At 36.9% G+C, this 17,859-nt stretch overlaps 1 protein-coding gene across 2 annotated transcripts in view; it reads right to left on the bottom strand.

The window, feature by feature from the left end:
* Positions 1-245: 245 nt before the first annotated feature.
* The window catches only part of LOC150078226 (pyridoxal phosphate homeostasis protein), a 95,880-nt gene continuing 78,266 nt past the window's right edge, over positions 246-17,859 (bottom strand). For both annotated transcript variants that reach the window (XM_090384633.1, XM_090384634.1), the window contains 3 exons: positions 12,459-12,593; positions 4,762-5,003; positions 246-843 (listed from right to left, as the gene is read on the bottom strand). In XM_090384633.1, the coding sequence (XP_090240759.1) occupies positions 709-843; positions 4,762-5,003; positions 12,459-12,593 (512 nt within the window). In that variant the 3' untranslated portion in view covers positions 246-708. The remainder of the gene's footprint in view (positions 844-4,761; positions 5,004-12,458; positions 12,594-17,859) is intronic.

Below are 17,859 nucleotides of genomic sequence, written 5' to 3'. Positions count from 1 at the left end.
AACGGTTTTCTCATGTTATAAACTATCAATGTAAAATACATTTTATTCACATTGAAAATAATTTATTGTACTAATTTTTTTTTATCAAACTATTTTGTTCAAATGAGATAGATTACAAAAAAAAAATAAGAGAAGTTATCTAGGACCATGAAATATTTTTATTAAAACAGAATTCCACTCACATTACATTACACTGCATTAAAATAAAAAGAAATTATTAAAAAGTACTCAATGCTTGCTAAGATGACCTGGTCTCCTTTACAGCAGATGCCTTTGGGTTGCTAGATTTGTAAGCTTTATTTAAAAGCCAAAAGATAAATGATAGAGTGCAATTAAAATATATGATGGAATAAAGAAGGATATCATCTGCCAGATCTGCCAGAGCCCCATCTCATCAGATACACCAAGGTACTGGCATTCAAAACACCAAGGGACCTAACAGGGTAGGCCTTCCATCTTATCATTTCTATTTAAACTAAGGTGTTATGTGAACAGATTAATTCCTGCAATGTGTTGTTTCCATTGCTCACACTTTTCAAATAAACGATATTTGCTGTAATGGGATGTTACTGTAAAGTAGCATTTTATATTCTACATAATACTTCAGAAGAGGTTTTAACTGCTGTTAAATACTAATTCAGTGACACCTGAAAAAGTGCTTCAGAATATTAAACAACCATAATTGAAATTTGTTTCAAAATGTACCAATCAACTGTTTTGTTCTTCTGTAACTTTAGCAGCACTGTCCTTGCTTACTTTCTTTTCTTCGGTAACTTTGGTAGCATAATTTCGTGCTCCAAATATTGTACTGCCAACCCTAATGTTAGTACTTCCGACTTCTACCTACAAAGAAACAATCATTCACAAATCAAAAATCCATAATAAGTGTAAAAAATATCATAATGAGTGTTTATATTCCATGATATTTATAAAGGTTTTTCAGTAGAAACATTAAACAGGAAAATGGTCTGGACTATACAGATGCTCTGTAATGTGTAAAGTGTCTAGACCATCAATGGCAAACCTTATATGTCCTGTGTGGCAAGAATAAGTTGATACAAATAAGTTGGATTCTTGAGTTGGCAGTTTTGGATAAAGCAGTCACTTCTATCTAGGCTTTCTCTATGCATGGATTAGAGGCTAAAGGATTAGCAGTGTGGATTAATACTTAATTTACTGAATTTCTTTATTTATAGTGTAAATTTCATTTTGATACATGTTATATTTTCTATGATATTTTGTAGACTCAGGCAGAAATGGGAACAGGAAATTCCCATGTGAGTTGTGACTTCATCACTTGCATTCCCTGTGGCATGTATTCGAGGGTAAATTTAGTTACTACTCAGTTTGACTGATGATTATTTTCTTTGTTCCTGTTGCAAGAAGTGTACTGGTCTAAAATTAAAACTTGGTGCATGGTTGGAAGATTTTTTGAATTGCTGAAGAATTGGGCATTGCCCTAGACACAAATACAACTAGAAGATTAGCATTAGTCGACGCATATCATGCAAGAAATCAAGTTTATGTAGCATCAGAAAAAAACCCCTCCCATTTCACCCATCTATTCACTCCAAATGTCTGTCTAGCTCAGCATTAAATTTATTCAAGCTATCAACTTCCACAGCAAGAGATGGAAGTCTCTTCCAGCAATCAACTACCTGCTGGCTAAAGGCAAATCTCCGCACATCTATTCTATAACTGTCTTTCAATTTGAATCTACACCCCGTCAGGTTCATAATCTGAGCAAGAGAAAGAATCCCATCAGCACTGAGCCTGCTCAACCCATTATATACCTCAAACAGATTAACCTTGCAGGTGCCTAGTCTCCAGGCACTACAATTTGCAGAACATTAGGAGTGCTCTTACCTTGGTAAGAGCACCCCTTTGTTCCCCTCACCAATCTTGTTGCCCTTTTTTGTGCTCATTCTAGCAACTCTACATTCTTCCTAAAATGAGGCCTCCAGACCTCTACACAGACGTGTGGCCTGACCATTGCCTTCTACAATGAGATAATCACCTCCTTGTTCCTACTAGCAAAATTCCTATATATCATTGACAAGGCTCCATGACTTGCCCTGGCAGCCTGTCTGCATTGCTCAGCGAACTTCATATCTCACTGCACAATTACCCCTAGGTCTTTTTCATTCCCCACTTCTCTGAGTGTAGTACCACACAATTAGTACATTTCTCTTGGGTTACTGCTTTGCAGTAACCCAAGTATATGCAGTACTTTGCATTTGTCAATGTTAAACTTGAATTGCCACTTCTCAGCCCATTTGCCCAACTTATCTAGATCCTGTTGCAGTAGCATACTCTCTTTACTGTCATTAACAACCCTGCCAACCTTTGTATCATCTGCAAACTTGGACATTAAGCCTGATATACCTTATTCAATATCATTGATGACCACACAAAACAACAATGGGCCCATCACCGAACCCTGGGGAACTCCATTAATAACATTAGTCCATGAAGAGCAGTGTTCATTGATTTTCACTCTATGTCGTCTCCCATTCAACCATCCCTTTATCAATTGTAGCAACTTGCCCTTAATGCCATACCACTCCAATTTGTACAGCGGTCTTCCATGTGCAACAGTATCAAAAGCTTTCCTGAAATTCAAGTATATGATATCAAAATTATTTTTTTCATCCAGTTCCTCTGTGACCACATCATAGTATCCAATCAAATTGGTCAGACAAGAACTCCCTTTAACAAACCTATGCTGTGTCTGAACTATTACTGCAGTCTTGTCTAGATGATCCTGTGATGCTACTTTAACCAGTGACACCATTATTTTCCCCAGAACACAAGTTAAACTAACAGGTCTATTGTTAGTTATACCACTCTTTGAACCCCTTTTGTGAATTGGGGATACATTTGCATGCCTTCAGTCCATGGGGACCTCCTCCGAGTCCAAGGAAGCTCTCATAATTATTGCTAAAGGTATGCTTACTTCCTTTGCTGCCTCCTTTAATATAACTGGATAGATCCCATCTACCCCAGGTACCTTCCTTATGTTTAACTTCAATAATTTCTCCTCCACTTTGCTGTGTTATTACAAAATCACTCAGCTCCCTGTTACAGTTTGATAAATTTCTGGCATTCCCCTCCTTGAATAACTTCTCATGTGTGGATGTATATACAAAATACTCATTTAGTTTATCAGCTAATTGAGCACGATCAATAGTCGAAACATCTATATTAAGTGGATCAATCTGATTTATCCCTTTCCTTTTAGAGTTTACATAAGTAAAGAACTTTGTGTTTTTGTTTTTCTTTGCATCCTTTGCCAAAGATTTCTTGTAATTTTTGAATCATCAGGGACTCAAGAATTTAGTAAATTGATGAGTGATACACCCCCGATGATACACCCCCGGGCCTCAGAACAGAGTAATCAAGTGCAAACTGCTCTGGTTCAAAATGATTTAGTTCTAATCAGAGATTCCATTGTAAGGGAAAGGGGTAATTATGGCTAAGGGTTTGCTTAAGCATAATTATCCCTTTTGTAATAAGAATAGTGGATTAGAACCAGCGTGTGTCTGCCAGGAGCAACAGTTAATGATGTCACTAACAGATTATCTGATTTTAAAAGTAGTAAAGAGAGAATTATTATTTATGTGAGGACAAATGATATTAAGCATACACAAGCTGATGATATGTTGGAAAAATATAAGACCATGCTGAAAAAATGCCACAAGTTAGGTCAGAGTGTGTATATGTCTGCAATTCTGTCCAGGCACGGTAGGAGGGACTATGTGCCGAAAGCCTTTTAATTTAACAATTAAAAATTGTTATCAGTATGGTCTGCACTTGTAGGTAGAAGGCATCTATTTTGTAGAAATGGGATACACTTGAACAAAGATGGCACAAGGATTTTTGCCAGTATCATAGGATGCCAGTATCATATCATACCTTAAGGGTTCAGGAAAACTGCTAGTTAGGGAGAACAGGATAACATAGATATGCATTTATCTGATGATAAGAGTCAAAGTAATGCTTGCACACACATCAAGAATTCTTGTTTGTTACCAGGACAGTCAATAACACCAAAATGTTCAATGGGTTGTGACATTTAAAAATGAGCAGGAAGCTTATGAAGGTAAAAACTTACTACCCTGACACATTTCTTGCATGAACTTCAAAGGGTGTGTTGATAGTAAACTATACAAGAACACTTAGTCTTAACTGTCCATGTGTAACTTCTGTCCCAGAGTCAGAAATTATACATACTAATACTAGTACAAAATCTTGTAAGTTAGCTAGAACAAAGAAACAAAGGTATAATGAGAGTAAGAATAATCTACAGATCAGAAGACTGTGAACAAGATAGCATCTTGCTCATAAACTAGTAAAATGATGGTAACTGGTTCCAAATCATATCCATAGGGTGTTGAGCATCATCAAAATTTTTTCCAAAGATTAAATTTCATTATTATTCCAATTGCCCCATTTTTGTAGGACTCATTTTTCAAAGACAGACAGTGCGAGAAATATATTCTTTTCATATTTCACAAGGAGAATATAAAAAAAATCCATGCGAATTTCAATTTTTTAAATTACTTTACAAAAAAAATAAAGGAAAACTGTTAATTAAATATGAACTTTGAATTCCAATGCTATACAGTGCCTCATATTTAAATTGGCCTATGAAGAAATTGTAGTTCTCTTATATTTCACATAAAGCATGTGTAAATTCATATCTATAATACTCTACATACAGATAATGAAAATATTAAAAACACAAAATGTGATACTTACTGCATGTTCAAAGTCACCTGACATTCCCATACTTAGTTCTACATCTTTGATCTCTAACCCCAAAGTCACACATAATTGTTGTCGACATTCTACAAGGCTCTGAAAATCTGGATTGGGTCCCAAACTAAGATCATGATTTAAGGTACCTATAGTCATCAGTCCTGAAAAGTTCAAGTGTGGACACTTCTCAACAATATACTTTACTAAACTGGAAGCATCTGCTGGAGATATGCCACTTTTGTCTATAATGAAAACAATTAAAAATTATACATAACAAAACTGGAAAGAGAAAAACAAAGCTATTTTCAGTAGTTAAACATATACTTTAATCTGCAAATCACATGTAAAAATCATGGAGTACTACATGAGTCTAGTGTGTACTCTAGAACTAGTATAATATTGTCAATATCTACATTATAAAAACAGAAGTCCCATGAAAACTAATGACAGTAAGAACATAATTACTGAACATTACTGATTACATAATTACTGAGCAAATAAAACATTTTTTCCCCCCTGTTAAAATTCAGGTGATTCTTGTAGCTTTGATGTTGCTGAATCCAAATATGGCAACCATATTTGAATTTGGTCCTTGAGGTTGTCATAGACATTCTCTCAGATATGCCAGATAAGCTGTACTTGCTACCTGGGAGTCTAAAACGCTGAAGGAACTGATATTTGGGTGACACTCAAGTCAAGTGGACCAATTTTGGTGAAGTCCGGACGGTCTGTGATAGCCAAATCCTCTGCTTGCACCTTCACGATGGTGGGACTGTTAGTAATCCTGGGTATAACCTACATGCACAAGCACACTGTGGGTGACCACCCAGGTGTGAATCAACATAAGCAGGGGTCGAGATGTGGTGCCAACACCACATGGAGGAATACTGCCCCTCTGTGTTACCAGGCAATACTAGGTGGTAGATGACTCTCATCAACTGGTGCAATACCACCACTCTGCTTATTGGAGACTTGAAGTGGTGGAACCCATGTTTAGTCTCCAGAGCTAAGTTACGGTCAACCCTTCCCCACCTCTTCCAACATGCAGTATGACTGATGACTTTTGAGGTTATGATGAACATCATGGCGAGATCCAATCTTCCTTACATTTCGAGGGTACAGCTCTAAAATGGTGTTCGCAGGCTGGCCACTAGTTAGTACACTGGACCGAACCTATTGGTAACTCTTTAGGAGGTTTCCGGATCAGCTAGTGTATAATCTTTCTGCCTCTACTCTGCCAGATAGTAACCAGAGGGAGTCCAAGTAATGTGTATGCATGTGGGGGGCATTGTCGAGGCCACATTATGTCAAGGATCTGGGTATATTCTTAACATATGTATGCCATATGCAAAAATTTCATTACTTCATACAGTATGTCCCCCCCCCACTTTTTCTTACTATTGAATACACCATGAATTGTCAAACTAATAGAATAAACATATCTGCGAAAAGATCTACACTTCCTAGTTCATTTCATAAATATATGTGGTCTCAATTCTAATCTCAACGACCTCCATTTCCACTTACAGTCTGCCAAACCCCATGTACTTTTTCTGACAGAATCTCAGTTATCGGTTGATTCAACTACAGCTCATCTCAGTTGCCTAAATTATTCGCTCTATGATTCCTTTCGCCTCAAAGGTGGTACTTGTGCATATGTCCATTCCGATATTCCCTGTTAGAGACTTGGTAATTTGGAATCTCCTCTTTTCAACCTTCTCTGGCTTAAATTCTCTCTACTTCATTGTGTCAAATGTTGTCTCTACCGTTCTCCCAACTCCACTAATCACTTGGAGATCTTTGACTTCCTCTCTTTGCAACTTGACTTTCTCCAGTCCAACTTTCCTAACAGCGAGGTAATTTTCCTTGGTGATTTTAATGTTCACAACTCAAGTTGGCTTCCTTTTTCTAGTCACACCGACCCAGCTGGTCGAGATGCTGAGGCTTTTGCAATTACCAATACACAGATTGTTCATTTACCTACCAGAATACTGGACAATCCTAACCATACAGCCAACACGCTTGAACTTTTTCTCACAAACAACCCTTTTAAGTACACGGTCGAAGTGAGAGGTCCTTTAGGCACCTCAGATCACAACTTGGTGATTGTCTCTTCTCCAATGGAGCCTTTATCTCATGGCTATTCCCAACCTCGTATTGTTTGGCATTATAAGAATGCAAAATGGGATGACCTGCGAGATTTCTTTTCTTCTTTTCCTTGGTCTGATTACTGTTTCAAAACTTCTGATGTCAATGTTTGTTCATATCGTGTCAGTGAAATTATTCTTGTATGAATGGAATCCTTTATTCCACACTCCACTTTAAAATCATGTCCTTTATCTAAACCTTGGTTTTACAATAAATGTGCTAAGGCTGTTCATGAGAAGAATGTTACATATCATAATTGGCTTGTTTCCAATTCTTCAGTTTCATTTTCTGCTTACACCAAAGCTCGCACCAATTGTAAAGCAGTTATTAATCAGTCCAAACTAGATTTTGAACAGGCTAAGAGTAGAAAACTTTCTTCTTGCCCTAATGGTAGCCGAGCATTCTGGTCTCTTGCCAAAGCTATTGGAAGTTTTTGGAGTGGAAGCCTTGGGGTGAACTTTATCCTTGTACTCTGATCCTCTGTGGTTGTTGTGCAGGCGGGTACTGGGATTTTGGAGAAGGTTGTATGTGGACTGTCTACCAGATATCTGGACTATTTTATTTTTTGTCTTTTCCGTTTTTCCACTTTTTTCTTCTATTTTCTTGTTGAGCAGGTGAAAATATTGAGGACTGAATTCGATTCCTTGTTTTCTGTTAATAGATGAGGCTCCGAACATTTTTAAGAAGCAGGCTTCTTTAAATTTTCTTTTGTTGTACTGGTTGTCTGTAGAAAGGATTCTAGTATTGTTTGAAGTCCCGTGTGTCACCACATTGGAATGCATGTAGAGCAGTGTCGGATTTTAGGATTCTTCCATATTGTATAATTTTTTTAATGTTCTTTGATTCTGCAGTTGAGTCTTCTGTACGATACTCATATATATGTACCCTACACCTACAGTCTATTTTAGGACCTATTTATTAAATCCATGTTAGATTGCCTCTTCCTATAAAAGGACACCTTGACACCTTTCAAGAAGATCCACTGCTGAACCATGATCCCAGTAATTGAGCCTTGGTTTTGGAGGGGTCCAAATGTCTGACCAAATCATTCAATTCTGCCTGAGTGATTAGGTGCGGCTTTGCAGTATCAAGAGTTGAAATGTCTGGATCTGTACTCATTCTGGAGACTCCTTTTCTGATCCTGAATCAGAGTCAAGTCCATAAGTTTCTGGTGGCTTTGGCACTGTATCATTGTGAGGAACCTGCCTTAGAGCAGAAGGTATGTTGGGATACCCTGCTTTATGCTTGGACTTCCGAGAAAAACCAGAAATATTGGTAATGCAAAAGTAACAATCATTTATGTGGTCTTAAGGTTCCTGCCATATCACTAGAACAGCAAAAGGCATCGATTTATGACTATCTCTAAGCCACGAGATAGTCATAAATCGATGCCTTTTGCTGTTGAACATGAGCTACAGGAAATCTTTAGAGCACATACTTTATCTTGATCTTTGACCTTGCATCCAAAATAGAGTTCATAAGCTATTCTCACAAGTGGTGACAGTGAAACCACATCAAGATAGTGAAACCAAGCTTCACAGTACAAATTTGTGTGATGAGCAGGTATGTATGTGTCTGCGTGTGTGTGACTTCTTTGAATCAAGTTGAGATTTCAAAACATGAGAATGAAGTGAATGGTAATGCAAGTTTTTTTATTCTACTTAAGAGGAACAATATCTTTTTATTCAAAGAAAGTCAGTCAATCTGTGTGCATCACCTGAAGTGCTACAGATGTAATGCTAAAGAAGTTTAATTTAGAAGACACACCCAGGAATGCTGAAAGCCAATGCAAATCCTGGTGCAAAGTGCATGATGTTTCACCCTTTGCATAGTGTCTGCACACAGAAGTAAGGGTTAAAAAGCAACAAGCCAATTCTAACACATAATAAATCAATAAGATAAAAAAATAATAAAATAAAAAACATTTTTATTATTTTAAATTTATAGAATTTTTTGTTAATTATTAAAAATGTAATATTAAGCCAGGGCCCTTGAAGAACTGTAGCCCTTCCCTTCTCATCCTGGACACATCAAATACATGAGAACTTCAATACATCTTACAGGAACTGTTTTGAGAACAGATTGTATATTAAAGAAAAGGGGGGAAAAATGAAAGGTATGAACAAAGCTTTGTATAAACTTTCTCTTTTTTAGGTTCAGAAATTTGTCATGGCCATAGCCAAGTGGTCAGGATGACAGCACAAAGTTATTTACAAGTTTGAATCCATGTGATACCATAAAACATGATAATGTTCTTGTAGTAGTAGTATAGTGGCATGTGATGCAAGAAAGCAAGTGTATGAGCTTATGCAGCATCAAACAAAAAAAAAAATTTACAAAACAATTCCCTCTAAATATTTGTCCGGTTCCTCCTTAAATTTATTTAACCTATCAACTTCCACAACGACAGATGGAAGTTTGTTCCAGCAATTAACCACCCGCTGGCTAAAGGCAAATTTCCATTGTCTAATGCACATCTATTGTCTTTCCTCAATTTAAATTTATGTCCCCTTAGGTTCGTAATCTGAACAAGTGGAAGCATCCCATCAGAATTCAGCGTGCTCAACCCGTTCAAGGCCTTATACACCTCAATCAGATCACCTCGCAGGTGCCTAGTCTCCAGCCGCTGCAATTTGCAGAACTTAAGCCTCTCTTGGTAAGATGATCCCTTCATTCCCCTCACCAATCTTGTTGCCCTTCTCTGTACACATTCAAGCAAATCTACATCCTTCCTAAAATGAGGCCTCCAGACCTGTATGCAGTACTCAAGGCATGGCCTGACCATTGCCTTATACAGAGGGACAATCACCTCCTTTTCCCTGCTAGGAAAATTCCTGTATATCATTGACAAAAAACTATGACCTGCCCTGGCAGCATGTCTGCATTGCTCAGAGAACTTCATATCTGACTGCACAATTACTCCCAGGTCTTTTTCATTTTCTATCACCTTAATGTAGTACCACACAGTTCATACGTTTCTCTGGGTTACTTCTACCCAGTTCCAATAGTAATCTATGGGGTGATTTGAAAGTCTATCTATTTTTAAAAAAGTATTAGTGAAAGATAACTGAACATAAAAGCAATTTGTGTAAGATAATTTTTAACCATTAAGTGACATATTTAAATCCCAACACAAGAACCAGCACTGTGTTGGGATTTTGGACTTCCACTGAATGTAAAAATAAAAGCAAGTTTACAGGAACTCTGCCAGTCACATCTCTGATAATTTTCTCCAGTTTATCAACAAAACTTGGTTTTCTCTGGTAAACTTTTTCTTTAGCCCAGTTCCAAAATAAAAAATCCATCAGAGTCAAATCAGGGCACCCCTCACAGGCTACTTTGTTAGCCCTTGTCTGACAATTCACCATTAAGGAAATTAATGTCAAGCCAGTTTTGTACAGGAATACTGAAGTGTGGTGAAGTGCTATTCTATATAAAGATCATTTCCTGTATGGTTTGCAATGAATGACTAAGAAAAACAAGTTTTGAAGTACAGTGAAGTATATTCTAATTTCATAATGTGTGAAACTTTTTTTTTATTTTTTTATTTGACCAAATAATAATGTTCTTTAAAGATGTCTTACTGTCCTCCTACCATCGAAAAATTTTGGCAAAGTTGATCCTTCAATTACAATTCTGGATAAAGTTTCAGCATGTACTATGTAGTTCCATGGTTTCAACATCAGTTTTGTTTTCAAAATTTTCTGTACAATAAGTCAGCTCAGTTTCATGCACACATGCTTGAATGGATTTCTTATATTCTGTGAAAAAGCATCTTGTATAACTTAATATTCTAATCTGACACAGAAGTCGATAATCTTCCACTGCATAATAGGGGAATTATCAACACTAAGTTCCTGATAGTTTTCTAAAGGAATTTCACATGCTTTCAGAAGGGTGGGAAGATGCACAATACCATATCCTGTAGAATCTCTTTCCAAACCTAGCACTGAGAAAAAGTTGCTTTCAATTTGACAATTTTTTTTTTTTTTTGTTAAAAAAGGTCAGCATGATGGTGGCGCATAATGGCCTATAGCTGCCATTGCACCGTAAAACATACAACAACAACAACAGCATGATGGGATATAACTTGAAATCACTTTGATTACTTCAATCAAAAATAGCACATTTATCAAAGCCATCACTGTATCTTTTATTTTCCTCTCTGTCCAATTTCACCAACAATACCCACTGTTGTAGTTGTTCTTTCACATCCCCATTTTGTTCACTATTTCAATATCAGGAAACATACTGCTGAACAATGCACATATAAGATAATCACAGCTCAGAGGAAATTACGTTCTGTGAAAAATGGTGTGAATAAGCGGTGTGAATTCAGTGTCATCTTCACTTTGAAATACTACATTTATTTGAGCATTTTTTTCTGTGCATTACACATCATTGTAATGCATATTTATTGTTTGCAAATGTCTGATTATATCATATTTCTCACCACTTGAAACTGAAAAATCACATCTTCATATCTGCACATAAAACATAAGACAAATGTGTTACCAGATTCCATAATATCACAATAATAAACTCGTACACCAACCGTTTAAATTGAATTAAGAAAATTTTAATACTGTAAGATAAAATAAATAAAATATATTTTAATACTGTAAAATAAAATATAGCACAAACAATCTATTTACAATAAATATAAAACTTAAATTGGATTAAAATAAATATATAAAACATTTAAAATATATGATAGAATAAAAGCGCTAAAACTAGACTGTAGCTTTTGGAAGCATCTGCTTCCATTTTCAACAGTAAGTTAAAACTTACACAACACATCCTTAAATAGCAGGCTCACGGCACTTCCACACGTGGTTCAACCGGCGCATGGGCGGAGCTCCCTTCATACATATTAGAACCGGAAATGGCTCGTGAGTGTGGAAAGCAAAACCATTCATCCGTACTGAGGACCGCAGCCTCAAAGAGGGGATGCATACGCATACCCCCTGTCTCTGTTAATAGTATTATTGTCTGATGAACAGATTCACAAGCTCTCGAGCCACTTGTGGTTCCAGAATCCATGCGTCCGGTCAACGATGACCGCATCCTCTGGGGAGATCTGGTGTTGCTTCTCCCAAAAATGTTCAGCCACAGCAGACTTTCCATAATCTGTGGCTTTTATGGCATTCATGTGCTCCCCCAGACGATCCTTAAATTGCCACCTAGTTTCACCCACATAACACTCCCCACAATCCGGCACTTTATCACGTATACGACTCCACTACTAAAATCATCCGTTATAGGGTCCTTAACCTGGGACATCACTGTGTGCAACGTATGCCCCCCCCCTCCAAATACTGGATGACTGCACAGTGACTGATTTTGTCCATCTTTCCTCATTCACATAAATTTATTGACTTCAGTACCTGTAATGAAAAAAAGATGTTATTGAAACTGTACGAAACATGAGGGGTTACTATTTGAAGTTTTATACTTTTAAGTACATAAATTTTTAATGCTGTACAACAACCCTTTCATACTCTTCAAATCCCCCCTCAAACATTAAATATGACATAAAAATAACTCACTTGTTTCTCCACTAGTATTTATCTGAACCATCACATTTAACTTTTCTTCTTTATTCAAATTTTTCCAGGCATTTTCAATAGTATATGCTAACTTTTCTGAATCCACTGTTTCTACCATGTATAAATTTGGAACACCTAGCAAAAAAAAAAAAAAAAAAAAACTGCATTCAACAAACAGTGAAATGTAATCATTAATTTCCAGTATTACTTATTTAATACAGTAAGTCCCTGACTTACATAAGCCTGAGTTACGTAACTTTGGACTTACGTAAATTTTTTTTTCACTCAATTTTTTTTTTTTTAGGATTGTAAAAAAATAAGCAATCGATAATGACGAACACGGCATACACAAATTGTTCAAGTGAGATATGGAGTAACAAGTTTACGAAGCTTAAAAAATAGGATTGAAGAGAAGATTCTGATTTTTATTTATGTTTTTTTATATGACTGAAGATTGCAGGAAGGAACACACATTTCACCATAATAACGTAAAAACCCACAGAATTCCAGCTGTCGATATTATTGCAAATGCAATAATATTTAACTGCAAATTGTTTTGATTGTTTTATGGTAGTGACCTCCAGAAATGTGCTTTAGTAAAATGTGAGCATGTGAGCTCACATGAGGTGATAATACTGTGTTTCTGCCTTATCCCTGTGAAGTTCTTTATAGAAAATTTAATTTTGGCCATTATCATGGTGCCCACTACGAGAATAAGTAACAGCGGTACTATTAAATCTACCAAGAAAAGGAAAGTAATCGATTTGGATCAGAAAATTAAAACAATAAGAATGTATGAAAATGGCAAATATTAACAAGTATTGCATAGAATTTAGATTTGTCAGTGTCAACAGTGAATGCAATAATAAAGAACAAAGACAGAATACGAGAAGTGGTGAAGGGATCTTTAATACAGTAAGTCCTGACTTACATAAGCCTGAGTTACGTAACTTTGGCTTATGTAAGTCAGGGTTACATAAGCCTGAGTTACGTAACTTATTACGTAACTATATTTGACTTCATTGGTTAAGCACCAATGAAGTCAAATATAATAACCAAGGCTATGAAATACATATCAGTTTTTGCAGTACAATAACATGCATTTTTTCTTCCTTTTATGTTTTCTTTTCTTATGTGCCACTCCAGCTACTTCACCACTGTCCCCAGATAAAGTTTTTAATTGAACTAATTAAAAATATATAACTATTTTTCTATGTATATAACTAATATATAAAAAATATCACTATTTTTCTATGTATATAACTAATATATAAAAAATATATAACTATTTTTATTCATTCTTCTGAAGATATTATGTAGTTTTTGTAATTTTGGCATATCGGGTATATTAGCAATATTTTATTAGTCATTCCTGAATTATGTAAAACTCGACTTACACAATAAGTCCTGGAATGTATCTCTTACGTATGTCGGGGACTTAATGTATAAACATTATACAGGATGAAGAATGAATTCTTATTTAAACTAGATGATAAACATATATTGATATTACATTTACAATGATCATCTTAACCCAATCTTAGAAAACAAATTTAGGTGTCAAAGTTATATACATTATAAAGAAAAAAGGGGGAAGGAGGAATCTTGTGACATGTTTCTCGTAATTAATCAAACTGTTGATTTTAAGAAATTTTCAAAACAGATAATTTAACTTTATTTAACTGTGTCATATTGTATACATCGCATTGTTATATGCTTCATTCTACCAAGAGTTAGTAAGCCAATGTTTATATTATTATTATTGGGTTTTGCAAAACATCAGCATCTTTAGTGATACTGCATTAGCATTAATACAGGCATATGATGCAAGAAAGCAAGCTTATGCAGAATCAACCGAAAAAAAACAAAAAAAAAACCACTCCCATTTCACCCCTCCATTTGTTTGAAATATTTGTCCAGCTGTGCTTTAAATTTATTTAGGCTATCAACTTCCACAACAAGGGATGGAAGTCTGTTCCACCAACCAACTGGCCAAAGGCAAATTTTCACACATCTATCCTACATCTGTCTTTCCTCAATTTGAATTTATGCCCTCTCAGGTGATTCTTTTGAGCAAGAGGAGGAATCACATCGGCATTGAGCATGCCCAAACCATTCAAAGCTTTATCAGATCACCTCGCCGGTGCCTAGTCTCCAGACACTGTAATTTGCAAAATTTAAGCCTTTCTTCGTAAGAGCAACCCTTTGTTCCATTCACTAATCTTGTTGCCCTTCTCTGTACTCGTTCCAGCAGCTCTACATCTTCCTTGAAATGAGGCCTCCAGACCTGTATACAGTACTCAAGGTGTGGCCTGACCATTGCCTTATACAAGGGAATAATCACCTCCTTATCCCTGCTAGAAAAATTCCTGTATATCATTGACAAGACACCATGAGCTACTCTTGCAACCCATCTGCACTGCTCAGAGAACTTCATATCTGCCTGTACAATTACCCCCAGGTCCTTTTCATTCTCTACCACTGTCAGTGTAGTACCACAAAGTTGATACATTGCTCTGGGGTTACTGTTTCCCATATGTAGTACTTTACATTTGTCAATGTTAAACTTCATTTGCCACCTCTCAGCCCATCTGCTCAAAATTTCCAGATCCTGTTCAGTAGTGTACTGTCATTAGTGTCATTAACAACCTGACCAACCTTCGTATCGTCTGCAAACTTGGACATTAAGCCTGATATACCATCATCAATATCATTTATAAATACAGAAAACAACAATAGACCCAACACTGAACCCTGAGGGACTCCACTTATAACATTAGTCCACGAAGAGTAGTGTCCATTGATTACCACTCTCTGTCTTCTCCCCTCAACCATCCCTTTATCCATAGCAGCAATTTGCCTCCAATGCCACACTGTTCCAATTTGTGCAGCAGTATCAAAAGCCTTTCTAAGATCAAAATATATAATATCAAAGTTATTCCCTGCATCCAGTTATTTTGTGACTGCATCACAGTATCCAATCAAATTGGTCAGGCAAGACTTTCCCTTAAAAAAAACCATGCTGTGTCTGAGCTATAACTGAAGTCTTGTCTAGATGATCCTGCAGTGCTTCTTTAACCAGTGCTTCCATTAATTTTCCTGGAACAGAAGTTAAACTCACAGGTCTATAATTACTTGTGTCAGCCTTTGATCCTCCTTTGTGAATTGGGGTCACATTTGCACATCTCCAGTCTATGGGCTCACCTTATGGCTAAAGGTTTGCTTACTTCCTTTGCTGCCTCTTTTAATATAACTGGACAGATCCCATCCACCCAGGGTGCCTTTTTTTATGTTTATCCTCAACAATTTCTCCTCCACTTCCCTCTCAGTTATTACAAGATTATCTAGCTTACTGTCAGAATTGAATAGACCTTTGGAATTCCCCTCCCTGAATAACTCCTCATGTGTGCATGTTGATGCAAAATATTTATTTAGTTTGTTAGCTACCTGAGCAGGATCATCAACAGTTGAACCACCAATATCCAGTGGACAAATCTGATTCATCCCTTTCCTTCTAGAGTTTACATAGGCAAAGAACTCTTTTCTGTTTTTCTTTGCATCCTTTTCCAAGAATTTCTCATAATCTGCCTTTGCTTGCCTAATCTCCTTTGTGACTTGGTTACAGACCAGCTTATATCTATCATGGCTTCCATGTCACCTATTAATTTATATATATCCCATGCATTTTTCTTCTCTGCCACATGTCTCATTAGTTCATGACATCCATTTAGGCCTAAACCTTGAACAATATTTCTTAGTTGGTATGTAAATCTTAGTAGCTTCCAAGATAAGTTCTTTGAATGCTTCCCATTTTGAATTTGCTGTTGGTAACATCATAAGTTGGTCCCACTGTATAGAATTTAAATACTGTCTCAGACCATCATAGTCGCCTTTACGAAAGAAAAAACCCTTCCCTTTACCCCTGATGGTAGTTACCTCTGAGTAAATCCCACTTCAGCACACTGTAATCACGGCCACCTAGTGGTTCCTTTATCTGCAGATTCTTAATGCATGAAGAATCACTACTGATAATCAGATCAAGAGTATTACTCCCTCTAGTTGCCTCCCAAGCATGCTGATGTAGAAAACAATCATCCAATAAATTCACAAAAGACTTGCTACTGTGTGAGTGATCAACCCACAAATTTCAGTCAATATCTGGGAAGTAAAAATCCCACATTATAAGACTCTCTGATTTACTGGCCCACTCCATTTCCCTGTACAGTTTCTTATTATACTCATCAGAGTCATTAGACCTATAGCACACTCCTACTCTAACACCAAACTGACTCGACACTGCACTGTTCAGCGATGTTGACTGGCTTCACTTCCTTGGATTTTATGTGTTTCTTAACTAATAGCATAACCCCTCCTCCCTTCCTGTCCTGTCTATCCTTTCTGTACATATTGTACTCCCCAAAATTTCAGTTCTGCATTCCTTATATCTGTGTGACACCACGTCTCTGATATCCCAACAATATCTGCTTTTGATGTTTTGAGCAATACCTCAAATTCATCAAATTTATTTACCAAACTCCTAGCACTGGTGTACATTAGCATTAGCAGAGGCATTTGATGCAAGAAAGCAAGCTTATGCAGCATCAGCCAAAAAAAAAAAAAAAAAAAAAAAAACCCACTTCCACTTCACCCCTCTGTTCATTCGAAATACCTGTCCAGCTGAGCCTTAAACTTATTTAGGCTATCAACCTCCACCACAAGGGATGGGAGTCTGTTCCACCAACCAACCACCCGCTGGTTAAAGGCAAATTTCCGCACGTCTATCCTACATCTGTCTTTCCTCAATTTGAATTTATGCCCTCTCAGGTGATTTTTCTGAGCTAGAGGAAGAATCCCATCAGCATTGAGTATGCTTAAAACATTCAAGGCTTTATACACCTCTATCAGATCACCTCGCTGGTGCCTAGTCTCCAGACACTGTAATTTGCAAAACTTAAGCCTTTCTTCGTAAGAGCACCCCTTTGTTCCATTCACTAATCTTGTTGCCCTTCTCTGTACTCGTTCCAGCAGCTCTACATCCTTCTTGAAATGAGGTCTCCAGGCCTGTATACAGTACTCTAGGTGTGGCCTGACCATTGCCTTATACAATGGAATAATCACCTCCTTATCCCTGCTGGAAAAATTCCTGTATATCATTGACAATACTCCATGAGCTACTCTTGCAGCCCGTCTGCACTGCTCAGAGAACTTCATATCTGCCTGCACAACCACCCCCAAGTCCCTTTCATTCTCTACCACTGTCAGTGTAGTACCACAGAGTTGATACGTTGCTCTGGGGTTGCTGTTTCCCATGTGTAGTACTTTACATTTGTCAATGTTAAACTTCATTTGCCACCTCTCAGCCCATCTGCTCAACCTTTCCAGATCCTGTTGCAGCAGCATA

The sequence above is a fragment of the Mastigoproctus giganteus genome, chromosome 11, assembly GCF_048544385.1.
Source record: "Mastigoproctus giganteus isolate SK-2022 chromosome 11, ASM4854438v1, whole genome shotgun sequence".
Taxonomy (NCBI): Eukaryota; Metazoa; Arthropoda; class Arachnida; order Uropygi; family Thelyphonidae; genus Mastigoproctus; species Mastigoproctus giganteus.
Note: the sequence above shows the minus strand (reverse complement) of the source record. Positions and strands in the feature narration are given on the sequence as shown.